At 40.2% G+C, this 14707-nt stretch overlaps 1 protein-coding gene across 9 annotated transcripts; it reads right to left on the bottom strand.

Annotated features, from left to right (window-relative positions):
• Positions 1 to 399: 399 nt before the first annotated feature.
• Positions 400 to 11572, bottom strand: ZNF774 (zinc finger protein 774). 9 transcript variants are annotated; one of them, XM_074296322.1, is made up of 5 exons: positions 11418 to 11550; positions 10815 to 11183; positions 4855 to 4977; positions 4258 to 4364; positions 400 to 2939 (listed from the first exon to the last, which is right to left on the bottom strand). In XM_074296322.1, exons 3-5 carry the CDS (start codon positions 4959 to 4961, stop codon positions 1696 to 1698), a joined length of 1458 nt encoding a protein of 485 aa, XP_074152423.1. In that variant the 5' UTR covers positions 4962 to 4977; positions 10815 to 11183; positions 11418 to 11550; the 3' UTR covers positions 400 to 1695. The 9 variants fall into 9 exon arrangements, with proteins under 9 accessions (XP_074152423.1, XP_074152424.1, XP_074152422.1 ...); XM_074296323.1 differs by lacking the exon at positions 10815 to 11183 and having other exon boundaries at positions 11418 to 11572; XM_074296321.1 differs by lacking the exon at positions 11418 to 11550 and having other exon boundaries at positions 10815 to 11320.
• Between the last annotated feature and the right edge of the window lie 3135 nt (positions 11573 to 14707).

Genomic DNA, 14707 nt, shown 5'->3' with positions numbered 1-14707 from the left:
CTGAAAATTGAAATAAATGTAAACTTCAACACAGGTTTAAAATATCAACTGCATAAAAGAAGCATCAACTATGAAGATAGTTCATGTAGAAAAGATCTAGGGATTTGAGATGGCTATAAACTGAATTAGAAGTGTGATATGGCAGTCAAAACTTATTGCCATCCTAGGCTACACTGAGAAGCATCATGGTCAGAATAAGAAAAATCAGTCTTGCTGTATTCTGCTCAGACTACATCTGGAATATTGGATGCAATTCCCTATTTTTGAAAGATACTGACAAGTAGGAGTGTGATTCATGGAAGATGATTAGAATGCTGAGAACAGAGATCATGCCATATAAGGATGGATTGAAGGAATTGAGACTATTTATCCTAGAAAAAGAGAAGACTTAGCAGAGTATAAAAGTCAGCTTCAAACATTTTATGGTTATTACAAAAAATAAATTAATTTGTTCTTCTTAATCTCAGAAATCAAAATTAGGAGTGAGCAGCAGTAGTTGCAGAAAGGCAGATTTTGGCTTTACACGAAGAAAAACTTCGTTAACAATTAGAGCAGTCCCAAAGTGGAACTTACTACCTCAGGAGGTGGATTAGTCTTTGCTTCAGGTCCCAGAGCAGAGGATGGCTATTTTATAAGAATTTTATGAGGAGTAGACTTCCTTCTTGAATGATGTCGGTTCATCCCAACACTGAGATTATGAAGGAATCACTAATTTTTTCTTTGTCTCATCATTTACAAGAAGTTTCTTGCAAAAGAAACAGATACCTAATGAAGTGATGGTCAGAACTCAGGAGAAGAAAAGCATTCTTAAGACTTAAGGAATTTATTCCTGTTAAATAGAGTAGAGGGAGACAAAAATGCATAGAATCAGTGACTCAGGGTTACATAAGCACATAATTATTAGTGCAAGAAACAAATCTCCCAGAAGATTGAGAAAATTGGTTCTCATTTCCCATTCTGTTGTCATGGAGATATTGAGTCCTATAACCACGTAACCCTTTGGATGACTTAAATTCCACCAAACTACAGTCCTCTTCCAAGTGCCTTTGGTATCAAAACAGTCTATATGCCTCAGAAAATGAAAATAACAAACTATGATCAACTTGGAAATAGCACCTGGCCTTTTAACAGTCCAATAAGGACCAGCTTTAGTTAAGTTTTGCTAAAAACTTCTGAAAGTCTTCCAGCTTGCACCTCATTTCTTCAACCCACCATGCTTCCATTTGTCACAAGGACACAGTGAATGATGCTTGGAAAATACAAACCAATAATATCCTTTCCCAGTTTTATCCAAATTCTTTTTTTGCTTTCAATTAAGCCCCCTTTGGGAAACAGACTAAATTTTTAAAGGCTATGAGCCTAGACTATTACTAATTTAACTAGTCCACACCTACTTCCTATATCTTTTGGTAAGTGTGTACTAAGTCTCTACAGTATCAATCAGCAAGCGTTTATTAATCAAATGTCTATGTGCCACACACTGTGTATCAGCGTCCAAAATCACTTCTGCCTGTCCTCTCTGTGCAAAATAACATATGAGGCATTTTTTTAGAGAGTCTTCCTCTCAGTCTGAGGAACAGGCAGTCAGGATAGGCTATGGAAAGATCATCATGACTAGTTCTGGGATTTCTGTTTGGGATAGTAGAAATTATTCAGAGGTGGACAAAGACAAATGGATAAACTAAAGCACATTACTTAAGTTAAATGGGTGTTTTGATGGGATAAAAGATGTGCTTTCTGCCGAAAGCTCTTCTCACATTTTGTGCACTGAAAGGGTTTTTCACCTGTGTGTGTCCTCTGATGTGTTATGAAGTGTGAACGCTGGTTAAAGCTCTTGCCACAATCTGGGCACTTATAAGGTCTCTCCCCCAAGTGGATTCTCTGATGGGTAATAAAATGGGAACTCTGATTGAAGCTTTTCCCACATTCCCCACATTTATAGGGTCTTTCACCTGTGTGGATCCGTTGGTGTTTAATGAGGGCAGAACTGTCAGTGAATCCTTTTCCACAATCATCACATTTATAAGGTCTCTCCCCAGTGTGTGTTCTCTGGTGGGTGACAAGGTGAGAACTCTGACTAAAACTTTTATCACATTCAGGACAGCTAAAGGGTCTCTCTCCTGAGTGAGTGCTCATGTGGGCTACAAAATGGGAACTGTCTCGGAAGCCTTTTCCACACTCAGGACATTTATAAGGTCGTTCTCCTGTGTGGGTTCTTTGGTGCTTAACCAAATCTGAGCTCTGGCTAAACCTCTCCCCACAGTCATTACATGTATAGGGTTTCTCCCCTGTATGGATCCTTTGATGGGTAATGAAATTTGAACTCCGACTAAAGCTTTTCTGACACTCAAGACATTTATAGGGCTTCTCTCCTGTGTGGGTTCTTTGGTGCATGATAAGGTGTGGCTTCCGACTGAAGGTCTTCCCACAATCTGGGCACTCGTAGGGTCTCTCCCCTGTGTGGGTCCTCTGATGCTTGATGAGAGTTGAGCTGTCCCCGAAGCTTTTTTCACACCCGTTACACTTGTAGGGTTTCTCTCCAGTGTGTGTTCGACGGTGGGTGACAAGATCTGAGCTCTGCTTGAAGGCTTTCCCACATACAAGGCACTTATATGGCCTCTCTCCAGTATGGGTTCTCAGGTGCCTCATAAGATAAGAAGTTTGGTTAAAGCTTTTTCCACATTCAGCACACACATTGGGTTTTTCACCTACATATCTACCTAGGAGCTTACTTAAATGTCTCTCCTTTGAAAGGAGTTCCCTTTGTCCCTCCCCTGTGAGAGTTCCATGTTGTCTTTCTAATACATGTTCCCTTTCCCATTTTCTTTCCCAATCAGGATTCTGAGAAATATCTTTTTGGGGCCTTCCTGAAGATGGCCCAAATTGTTCTGCTGCCTCAGAAACTTCCTGGTTCAGCTTTTCCACCTGGTTCTCAAAGTCTGAAAAAATGAAAAGAGATAATAGAGAATCATCTATTTCCTTTTCTACTAAGAAAGGAAATATAGGGATGAGGCAAAAAAAGTTAAAACTACTGTTTCAATGACTTGTATATCTTTGCAGCAAATTTCAATAAAATTTATTTTAAAACTATAAAACCTGATCAATCAAAAACATCAATTTAAGATGGCCAGGTTTTTTGTTGAAGGAAGCCAGACAAAAAAAATCAATTAAAACTTTAACTTATGACATATCTTAATTCCTTTTAATAAGTGTCCCAAATATTAGTGCAGTATTAAACTTCAATAACTTCCAACGAAGACTACAAACTTAGAAAAAACATCATTTGAAAATGTAATTCTTTAAATTTCTTTGACAATTAGTTTTGGGAATTTTTAATCATAAATTTTAAAGTTTAACTTTAACAGAAGAGGGAACACTGTCATTATGCATTATGTGTGGGCCAGTTATTAGCAATGTTTTCTCACACCTGGGGATTGGTAGAGAAAGCCCACCTGGGGCTTGACCACCTAAGAAACTGGATCCATCACCAATAGAATTTTTTTCTTTTGGATCAAAATCTCATTTTCTGGATGATCTTAGCACTAGCATTGCTAATCCTATCCTTTCATTCATAGAGCAACAGATAATAAATTTTTACAGAGTTTGAATATTGACCGGCTGGTCATATGCATATATATGCATATGCATATGTAGCATAAACAGTGGTCATTTCGAATTTCAGTAAAATGACATCCACTTAAAAATTATATGTAATTAACCTTTCAAAATTTTTTTCAAAGTTGTAGTATTTATAGTTCTGAAGTTATAAAAGTTTAAAATCACACTAAAACTCTTGGGATACTCTGGGGATGTCATTTAGACTTCCTACTACTGTATGGACTGAAAGGGAGAAGCCTTGGCCCTCTAATTTCATTGAAATGAAAACCTCCCAGGTGAAGAAACACTCTCTACAATGGCATGTTGGCACCTCCTTTACATCTTATAGTGCCTGGAGCAATGAAAGGTTAAGTGACTGTAAGGATCACACTGGCAGCTATGTGTCAGAGGAAAGACTTGAGCCCAGGCTTTCTGAACTTTAAGTCTGTCCTGTCCATTCACTACTGCCTTTCACAGATTTCAAGACAATGTAAAATTCTGAAAAGTCAACTAAAAAATGACTCTGTTCATTTGGATAATCAATCTCTTGCTAGAAAATAATTAAATTGGCAGTAATTCAGCCAACATGGAGGGATGAAGCTTTCCTAAAGTTCTTAACATGAACTTTTGCTCATTCTTGAGCTTTTGTTCATTTCTCACCTGTGTGAGCTTCTCTCAGGATCTCCCCCTCCTCCAAGCTTTGGAGATCCAGGACCCACGGTTCTTCTTTCTGCTCAAGTTGGGAGATCACGGTGGGTCTGGGAATCCTGTACATGAAAATGGACATGGATTATTGGTTTATGCTAGTTATCGGTTTTGTGCCACAGTCTCAAGCCTTGTTTCTTTTTCTGTTAGATAAACTGAAATACTAGAGAGTGATGATGTTTGTAACTTCTCCCGGTCCAAATGAAGAAAGAACAGACATGCAACAAGTTGAGGATGTTTCCACCTTTTTTTCTTCTTAAAAAAAAATAGAATTTAGGTAAGAGCAAAAATTCTAGTACTAAGGTTCAACTTGTGCCCATGGAAGAGGTAACATGATTTTAACTCCAAGAAAGACTTTGGCCTGGGCATTAATATTATGCTTGATATCTGAATTTACTTTGTAAAGAAAAGTTATAAAGATAGGAAAATGAAGGATGATAATTCATCCAAAATCTGGGAAGCAAGGACTAGTATCCCTAAAGCCCTTAGGGAAAGGGATCTTCTAACTACATTTAATTTCTTTGCTTCTACAAGAAAAACAGAAATTCTTACCCACTGAGAGCCCATTCTTCTAACCCTGCTGGATGGCAACCCTGTAGAGGATTCTCTGGGCAGGGTCCAGATAAACCACTCCTCCCAGATGTTCCCAGCCACATCATCCAGTGTCATCAATCCCTAAAACAAGAGATCTGAACTTAGTATCTGCTTCTTCCTGGCTACTGACTTAGATTCGAAGACACTAAAGCTGTGAATAGATCTTGAGAAAACATCTAGTCTAATCCCCTTATTCTGAAGAGGAAGCTGAGGGAAAACAACTTGTTCAACAGCCAATGTCCCATTGGACAAAGCTGGGACTAGAACGCAGGTTTTTCTAATGCCACGTTCAGTACCTTTTCCAGCCTAGAAAGCTGAGTAGCATACTCGGTAGAGCACTAGTCTGAAATCAGGAAGAACTGTGTTCAAATGTGACCTTAAAAACTTACTAGCTGTGTGAGCCTGGGCAAGTCACTCAACCTTTTTGCCTGAGTTTCCTCATCTGTAAAATAGGGATAACAACACTTACCTCATGGGTTTTTATGATGAGAAATAATATTTGTAAATTGCTTATCACAGTTCCTGGAATATAGCAGGTGCTACATAAATGTTACCTATCATTAATATTATTATTTTCCAACATATTCTATAAGTTGTTTTCTGATATGTGGCGCTGTTCTGCCATAGATCTGGTAGCAGTACCAATAACTTTTCCTGGTCAGAATTAAGTTGATAAGTTCTCAAATGTTTGTTCTATTAAAGATATAACTTGAAGTTTCCTAGTGTTGATCACAAAAAAAAATTTTCAACAAAAATTTTTCCTTGTCCAACTTCCCCATCAATGCAAAAGGCTCTAACCTTTCATCAGCACAGAATTTGCATAGTTGTTAATATGAATTCTGTAAGAACAAATCATGCTAGATGTTTTAAAGCAGAACTATCTTAATTTTCTTATTCGTATCCTCAGCATTTAGCATGGTTGTTGACACACAGCAAAGGCTCAATAAATGTTTTTTCATTCATTTGGGGAAAATTGTAATTTCATGAGCAATGTAATGTAAATTCATGGGGAAAATTGTAATTTCAAGAAAATTTTTTTTATTTTATCTCACTACATACTCATCTACAAGCTAGGAAAACAGAGTTTTAACTACAGAACTACTATTATGTCAGAGTAATTATATACAAACTCATTCTAAATGAGTACCCAAAAGGTAATCAAAGGCTTGGTATCAATCTGCAAGGACAAATCTAATAGTATATCAAAAGAATCTCCATAGAGAACTATTCTATTCTATGGCTTTAATGAGGTCAGAAATTTAAAGTCATCTTTATATACTGGGGAAATGATATTTAAAAAAAACAAAAACAATGAAATTTAATGGAAGGAAACTAGATATAGTTCAATCAGGGACAAAACTTAGACAATGATGAGAACAAGCCTAGTAGAAAGATGGAGAGCAAAAGCTAATTTGGGGGGAAATGCTTTAGGGAATCACAGCAGTGTATCTGCCAAATCTAACAAGTATTTATAGAATTATATGGGAAATACGAAAGAGTGTAAAGATGATCCCTGCCTTCAAAGTTGCTATATGAATGAGGAAAATGTGACCATAGGGAGGCAGCATGGTTCAAGAAGCTGCCCTAGTTGTACTAAGAGGACCTGGGTGTGAATCCTGTTTCTATTTATTACCTCATGAACTTGGACAAAAATTTTCCACTAGATCTCCTTTTAAAAAGGAGGGGGTTATATTAGCTAGTTTAAAGTCATGTTTATCACATTTAGTCTCCTTGCCTAAAAGATCCCTTTCTTTGTAATCAATCAATAAGGATTTATTTGAAGCCTAATAGGTGCCAGGCACTGTGCTAAGTGCTTTGTGATTAAGTACTGTCAAGGAAAATAATCAACACGTTGGCTACATCTGAAGACATACACACACTTCTAAGGGCCCACAAAGTACCATGTTCTTCAAGTTAACTATGTTTGAAACCTAGAAATCATCTCCAGCTCTCAATTTTTACTCACTAGCCATATCCAATTCAGTATCCTTCATCACCACCCCCGTCTTTCTTATATCACAATAACCAAGTAAATGTTTTCAGTTCCTCTCATGAGGACTCTAAAACAGCCTCCTAATTAGATTCTCTGCCTTCAGCTGCTTTCCTCTCAAGAAAAGAATAAATTGGGCCTGACCCTCAAGAAGCTTCAGTGGCTAACCACTGCCTTTAGGATAAAATATGGACTCCTATGTTTGGCATTTAAAGCCCTTCACAATCTGGCTCTACATATTAGTTTCCTTCCTTCATCTACTATACATATGCTCCCCTCAAATTAATTGATTTGCTGTTCTTCATTCATAGTTCACCTCCTGCCTCTGTCCAAAATAGAATCATTGTGAATTAAACACACTCAAAAGAGAACTCCTAATGTTTCCCCCAAATGTTCCTCTCTTCTGAACCTCCCGCTTAGTATTCAGACCCCCAGCATGTTCTCAGTTAGACAGGCTCACAAACTCCATTAATGTATTCAATCTGTGACCAAATTGTTGTTCATCTCATATATGGCCCTGTCTCTCCACTTATGCAGCCGCTACCCTGGTACAATCCTTTATTATCTCAAGCGTGAATTCTGCACCAGCCTTCTGAAGGGAATACCTGCCTCAAATCTCTCCCCATTCTCTGTCTCTTGTGTGTCTCACTCCAATCCATTCAGTACTTGGCTCCCAAAATAATTTTTCTACAAGTTTCGACCAGGTCATTCCTCTACTCAAATTCTGGTGGCTTCCTATTACGACTAGGATCAAACTGAAAATGCTGTTTGCATTCAGAGTCCTTCATAATCTGGTTCCTTCTTATCTTTCTAGTTTTCTTATACTTTACTCCCCAAAATGTACTTATCCAAAAACACCTTTGCTTTCCTGTTGTCTCTGGTACCTCAAAACTCTGCTTTTTCAATGGCTGTTTCTTCCTACTCCTATAATGCACTCCCTTGAAAGGCTTATGGGCATTCTTTCAAGTCTCAGCTCAAATCCCATCTTCTGTTCAATTTTCCCTCTCACTACAGTAACTTCCCATGAGAGAACTGTATGGACACTTAGGATAAAACCTAGTACTTAAATGGTTATTTGTATGTGGTCTCTTCTATTTAGAAAGTGAGATTCTGGAAAGCAAAGGTTGTTTTTGCATTTTCTTGTATCTAAAGCACTTAGCTAGAGCCTGATCTACAAGTAAGAACTTAAAGGAGAGATTACACCCATCCCCACACCCCTCCCTAAGCCTTAGAAAAGATTCTCTTCTCTCAACTCAGAACCCTGGGTTCCTTTCAAGGCTCACCCCAAGTACAACTACCTGTAAGAAGTCTTTTTGAATGCCTCAATTTAAGTAAAATTAAAGCATCCCCGTTTCCATCACTCCCAACCACAGGGTCTTTATTCTGCGTATATCATACATTTACTTACTTGTGAATATCTGTACTCCCCCACTGAATTTAAGTTCCTTGACAAGGTCAGTTTCACTTTTGTCTTTTTATGAAGCCCCTGGCTTAAGCACCTTCTCTTTCATCCTTGTTATGGCTCTATTTCCCTGTTCCCCTTCCTATTCCAGGCTTGATTCCCAGATTTCAAGGCTGGCTTCAAAAGTAACTAATTATTCTAACAAAGTCACAGTACTAAAATGCCATATATAATCTATAGTCTTTGGGTTCTCCCTGCAGTTTCTGGACCACATGAACATTATAACCAAAGTCTTCTGAAGATAAATGACCCTTTTTTTTTTTTTGGTAGGACCACATGTACTATAAGTTACATGAAATGAAAACATATAAAACCAAACAGATATTTCTAGCATCATTGAACATAAGACACTGTATTTCTAAGATATACATACATATATATGTATATTTTTCTTTATTAAAGCTTTTTATTTTTCAAAACATATGCATGGACAATTCTTCAACATTAATCCTTGCAAAATCTTGTGTTCCAATTTCCCCTCCTTCCCACACCCTCCCCTAGATGCCAAGTAGTCCCGAATATGTTAAACATGGTAGAAATGTTAAATCCAATAAATGCATACATATTTATATAATTATCTTGCCACATAAGAAAAATCAAATCAAACCAGAAAAAACTGAGAAGCAAAATAAAATGCAAGCAAACAACATATGCATCTATATTTTAAGACTTTACCCAAAGAGTGTGTAGGTATGTATGCATGAAGACTATTATTCAAAGGTATCACTATCTTACAGGAGAAGAGTCCCTTTAGATAATAATAGTCTCTATGTTAAAGCTAAAAAGATCTGTTTGGTTGTACAGGTTTTTATTTAATGTAATTCATAGTACATATGTTCAGAAGACATATATGTATACATAGTACATAAAGTACTCATGCTTATTATGTTCTTCTAAAGATAAATTACCACTTTTTTTTGGTAGGATCATATGTTCTCTCAATCTCCCATTCTCTGCTCAAATGCCTCATAGCAATTTGTCCACGCCTCTTCTCTACACATCTATCTCCTGTCTATCAAAGAAGTGATTTGCATACCTGTCTGTTCCCTGCCCTTGTACGTTGAAAACCAGTGTGTCTCATCTATCTTTGGACCCCCAGTTCTTAGTACAGTATCTTGCTCACAGTAATTCAACTGATCTCTTCAAATGCTTCCGTCTGGGACATTCTATTACTCTGAGTCCCCGAGTGTAAAGAACAAATAGAAATCCGTACTAATTGGAGCACAGCGTGGGAGATCTGAGAATATACAAATTCCTTACCCTTAGACATCTCCTCGTTTTGAGTAATTAATTTTCTTTGACAAACTTTTACAATACAAAGACCGCACCTACATTGTCCATGCCTGAAAAGGTGGGAGAAAAGTTAAAAACACTGAAGTGGTCTTACTGGGGTTAGGGGTCAGAAAATTAGAGGCTACCTACAGTTCTTTGGGAAACAACGAGCATTTAAATGAAACATGTCCAAAACAAACTTGTAATCTTTCCCCCAACCCTCTCCTCTTCAGAACTTTACCATTTGCTGAAGGTATCATTGTTCTAGCCTCCCAGGTTCCTGATCATAGTATTATCCTAAACTCTCCACTCTCACTCTCTTACAAAGCCGATCAAATCTATCAAATCTCTTCCTTGTTCTCTTCCAGTTTGGCTTCAGCCTCGCGGGACCTTACTCTCCCTCCTCTGAAACTATTAAACACCAGACGCTGCCTCTCCCATGTCCAAGACTCTGGAGGACATCCCCTCTCAGAAGCATTCCATCCTTACCTCTATTTCCGTCCCTTTCCTAAACCTCATCTTCTTCATGAAGGATTTTAAAACCCTCACTCCTTTCCTTCCCCTCCAACAGCTAGTGCCACCCCCTCACCGAAACTACTTTGCATATATTTGCATTTATTCTCTCTAAATAAAGGCGGCACAGAGGGAGCATTGGACTCGGGAGTCAGAAATCCCCAAGTTTAAATGCTGCACAATCTTTTGCCTGCCTCAGTTTCCTCGTCTGTAAAACGGGGATAACGGCCTGCTTCCCGGAGTTGTGAGGATCACATAATTTGATTATGTATGCACTTTGCAAACCTGACAGCGCTATATGAAGCCTGGTTATTTTTATTTGTGCTGTATGTATTAATACATGTCCATCTTGTGCTCCCCGCCCTCCTCCCGTGAGAAAGTGGGCTCCTGGTGAGTAGGGATCCTTTCATTCTCGGTACCTGTTCCTCAGCTCCTAGCACAGCGCCTGGCACACAGCAGGCGCCGAATAAGTGCTTGCTCACTGAGTAAGAAGATCCCAGGCTGCCCCCTAGGGTTCCCCAGCCATGCGACCTTGGGGAAGACCCTTCTTTGGGAGGGGGTGTCGGTCTGCTCCTCGGAAAGGTGGGGGCGGGACTGCCTTCCCCCTGCCCCTGCCCTCCACACAGATGTCAGCAGCTCCTCAGGCTGGAGGGGGAAGCGTCTTCTGCCCAGACCACCCACCTGCTTCCCCAAGTTTCCAGCACGAGTCGCCGACCTCCTCCCCAGCGCTGACCTCCTCACGTCCGCGGCCATCCACTGGCCGGCCCAGCCACAGGAAGCACTATTAGCCAGGGGCCCGCGCCTACACTGTCCAGCTGGCCGCCACCCGGTTTGGGGCGAGCCCACACCGGACTCATGGAAAGGGTCTGACGTAAAGCGCCCACCCCTGCTCTCTTGTCATTGGTTTAACGTCTCCGCGTCTTAAAACTTCCTTTTTCCATTGGTCCAGAGGTTGTCCAAGAGGTCTGTGGGGCGGGCTAACGGCGCGAGGGATGCTGGGAGTTGTGGTCCCAGGAGAGCTCCTAGGAGGATTCTGGCTCCCAGCATGCTCTGTAATCACATTTAGGCCAGTCCCTAACCCCGCGGGGAATGACTCGCATTAGCCAGTCCCAGGGGAATCCCAGGCAGAGGGGAGGGGCAGTGGAGTTTACCTTCACTCAGTCCACGCATGCGCAAGCACCCCACTACTGTCTTCCCACCCCCCCCTGCTCCCACCCGAGGCCTTATTCCCTTTTCACCTATTCCCATCCCCAAACCCTCTCTCCGGAGCCCGAACCCACTCACCACCCCCGGGGCAGGGCCAGGCCCGACCCGGGATGGAGAAGGAAGGGAAATTCCCCCGGAGCCGAGAAAGTCCTGGCCGCCCCTTGGCTTCGGCCAGGCCACTCTGGACAGAGACTAGGAGTTATACGCAGGTTGCGGTGTCAGGAACGCCCGCCCTAGCCCTCCGACCATTGGCCACCGGGTTTCTACGTCGAGAAACCTACCCTTTCCTCTGGCGGGGCCAGCTGTCAAATGGGCTAGATGGCCGAATGGCGCGGAGCACTCTGGGAAATGTAGTTACAGGAGTCCATAGTCAAACATCCACTCTTTACCGGGCACTGTGCCAAGAGCTAGGGATGCAAATGCGAAAAAGACAGCCCTTGTCCTCAAGGAGTTTATAATCTAATAGGGAAAGACTACATCCAGAGATAGGAGAAGGGGAAAGGGAGAGAAGATGACTCCTAGAGTGAGAAGTGAGAAAGGGAAAGGATGGGGGATTAAAGTGATGGAGTCCTCAATGTTGCATGAGAGAAATTGGCAGAGAGAAATAGGAGCATTGATGGAATTATTCCCTGGGGCGGGCAGAGAGAAGGCTCTGACAGAGATCCGTTTAGCTCCACAGTCCCATCCTCTTCGGAGATCTTGGGCAGCCTTACCTTGCTACGCCCGTTCAGAAATCCCAATCATGTCCCTGAGATGAAATTTTCCCCACAAACCTACTTATGGCCCATATTATAACTGCTGCATCAGAGCTTTAAAAACTTGCCCAGCGTCAGAAAGTGGCTGCAATTAGTTTTGAACTCAAGACTTCATGAACTAAAAAAAATGAAAAAAAGAACAAAGAAAAAAAAACCACACACACAAAGTACTTATTTGCCTTCCTGACCACTGATCTTCTCCTCTCCCCTCCAACTTTAGCACTTAGTACATGGGAAAAGATATTCTATGTGTCCCCTTGGCAGTGTAGGCTCAATGGATGGGGATCATTTTACCAGTGAAGTTCTTAAGTTTTGTTTTTTTTTCCCTTAGGAAACTGAGTCCAGGAACCAACTTTGTTTCCTTACTCAACCCTTATAAAACATTGTATACCCTTCCTAAGCTCTTTACATGTATCTTAATATATGGACATAATAATTATAGTTACTATTTGCTTATGATAGTCTCTCTGCGTCACAACTCTCTCCTTAGATGATAAGTTTCACTAGGATAGAAACTGTTTTTATTCACCTTTGTATCCTCCCAGTACCAAACATCACTTCCCTTGTGGCAGACTAATGAATAGATGCCTAAAGAGTGTTATTCCTTCAAAGAGTTTCATGATATTAGTAAAAATACGGGAAATAATTTAAGATCTCTAACACCAAAAGAAAAGTTGAATAAATTGTGTTATATCCATGTAATAAATGTTAAAACATTTAAAACAAATCATTAAACGTTAAAACAAAACGTTAAAACAAATCAAACAAATCTGAAAAGATATTTGTAAAAACAAAAAGCGAAAAAAAAAAACAGAATTAGGAGAAAGAGTGGGTACATATTAACTCTAAGCATATAAGACAAGTGGTTGAGAATGAATGGACCAAAGGATCCTGATAGAAGGTTAGAGGAAATGAATGGGGGGAAGGGAGGAAGTGCTGCTATATTATACATTGTAATTTACTAATTAATTGTATCATTGTAATTACTATTGTAATTAACTAATTAATTAAATATCAGTGGCAGTTAGGTCAGGAAGACCTGAGTTCAAATTCAGCCTCAGACACTAGTTCAGTAACCCTGGGCAAGTCACTTTACCCTTTTTGCCGCAGTTTCCACATCTATAAAATGAGCTGGAGAAGAAAATGGCAAACCACTTCAGTATCTTTGCCAAGGAAATCCCAACCTGACTCACAAAGAGTCAGACATATTTGAAAAAAATTAATTTAAATAAGGATACAGTATGTATTAATGATAATAGTAATAGTAGTTAGCATCTATAGAGTGCTTTACATTTATCTCCCTCAAAATAATCCTATGAGGTATTAAAATTATCCCCCTTTTCCAGAAGAGGAAACTGAGGCTGACAGAGGTTAAGTGACTTGCTCAGCCCGTGCATATAGTAAGAATCTGAGGCAGGATTAGCACTTAAGTCTTCCTGACTCCAAGTCCAGTGTCCTAAATATGCACCAAGCATCGTGCTATGATTGGGGAAACGAATACAATGAAATGTCACAGCACCTGTCCTCCAGGAGGTATCATATCATATCATAATTGTGGAAGATTTCACATCAGGAGTGTTTGGAAGCAAAGGGGAAAGTGGGGAAAGGGAAGTGGGATGGGGACACACCAGAGAGGGGACAGTTGTATTGACACTTTATGAATCACTATGAGACCTACATTTTGCTTTTTTAGTTGAGTAAAGTAAGAGCAGCTGTATTCCTCATTTTGAGGTAGTGTAGCTGCTAGGGAGGATATAGCAATAATCCTAAAGCTACCTGGCCTTAATCCTAAAGTCACTTGATTTTAGGAGTGCTGTAGTTCCATAAATAATGCTGCCTGTCAGTAATAGCAAAGTTTCTGAGACAATCAAAGCCATAGAATTCAATAATGGAGTACATTCCTCAGTTCCACTTCTAAGATCATGCTTCCATTTTATTTCTAAATCATAAAATTAGTACATCAGTGACATGAAGCATCTGTTCTTTTTCCTATAAATTTATCTTCTTGCTCCTGGTTCTTTGCTAAATTCTTTGGAACTTGACCCGTTTTAACTGGCATTACAATTATAATAGACTTTGCCCCTTGACTTGGAATGGGTCCGAGCCTGCAGATTCTTTTGAGACACCTCACTATACTGGTCTGGAACCCCAACCTTTTGGAGGGATTTTTTGAACCCCAACATTTGGTGGTCCATATGGGGAGAGTCTGACCTCCTCTGGCTTTACCCTCTCCTTGTCAAATGTAATACAACAGCAGTGGGGATCTTACAAATATTGCCCAAGCACTTCCACAACCCAGCTTGGGGGTTGGGGTGAATTGGGGGGTCAGGTCTCATAATCAGCATTCCCTGAGCCATGTACCTGAAACTACTGTCAAAGGGAGCTCCTGGCATCAGTCACCCCAACCTTCAGCAGATTCTGTCCAGTAACTGCCTGAGAAGAAGCCCCTGGCTCCTGCCAGCACCAAGCATTGGAAGTGTGAGATGGGAGAGCCAATCAGCCTCTGCATTTGTAAGCCCACTATTCTCTGTTTCAGTTGCAGAAATGTGTTAGCTATGTAATTTATGGCAAATTATTTTATCTCTGCCCAGTTTTATCTATTTACACTGACAC

The sequence above is a fragment of the Sminthopsis crassicaudata genome, chromosome 2 (assembly GCF_048593235.1).
Source record: "Sminthopsis crassicaudata isolate SCR6 chromosome 2, ASM4859323v1, whole genome shotgun sequence".
Taxonomy (NCBI): domain Eukaryota; kingdom Metazoa; phylum Chordata; class Mammalia; order Dasyuromorphia; family Dasyuridae; genus Sminthopsis; species Sminthopsis crassicaudata.
The sequence above is the reverse complement of the archived record's forward strand: the minus strand, read 5'-3'. Positions and strand labels throughout refer to the sequence as shown.

Bases quoted from the DNA above. Each gene is read 5' to 3' on its own strand.
- ZNF774 (XM_074296323.1), bottom strand. From the start codon at position 4,961: ATGATGTGGCTGGGAACATCTGGGAGGAGTGGTTTATCTGGACCCTGC. The intron at 4,365-4,854 runs GTAAGAATTTCT...TTTCATGTACAG, and splicing joins GAAGAATGGGCTCTCAGTGG to GATTCCCAGACCCACCGTGA. The intron at 2,940-4,257 runs GTGAGAAATGAA...TCATTTTTTCAG, and splicing joins CCTGAGAGAAGCTCACACAG to ACTTTGAGAACCAGGTGGAA.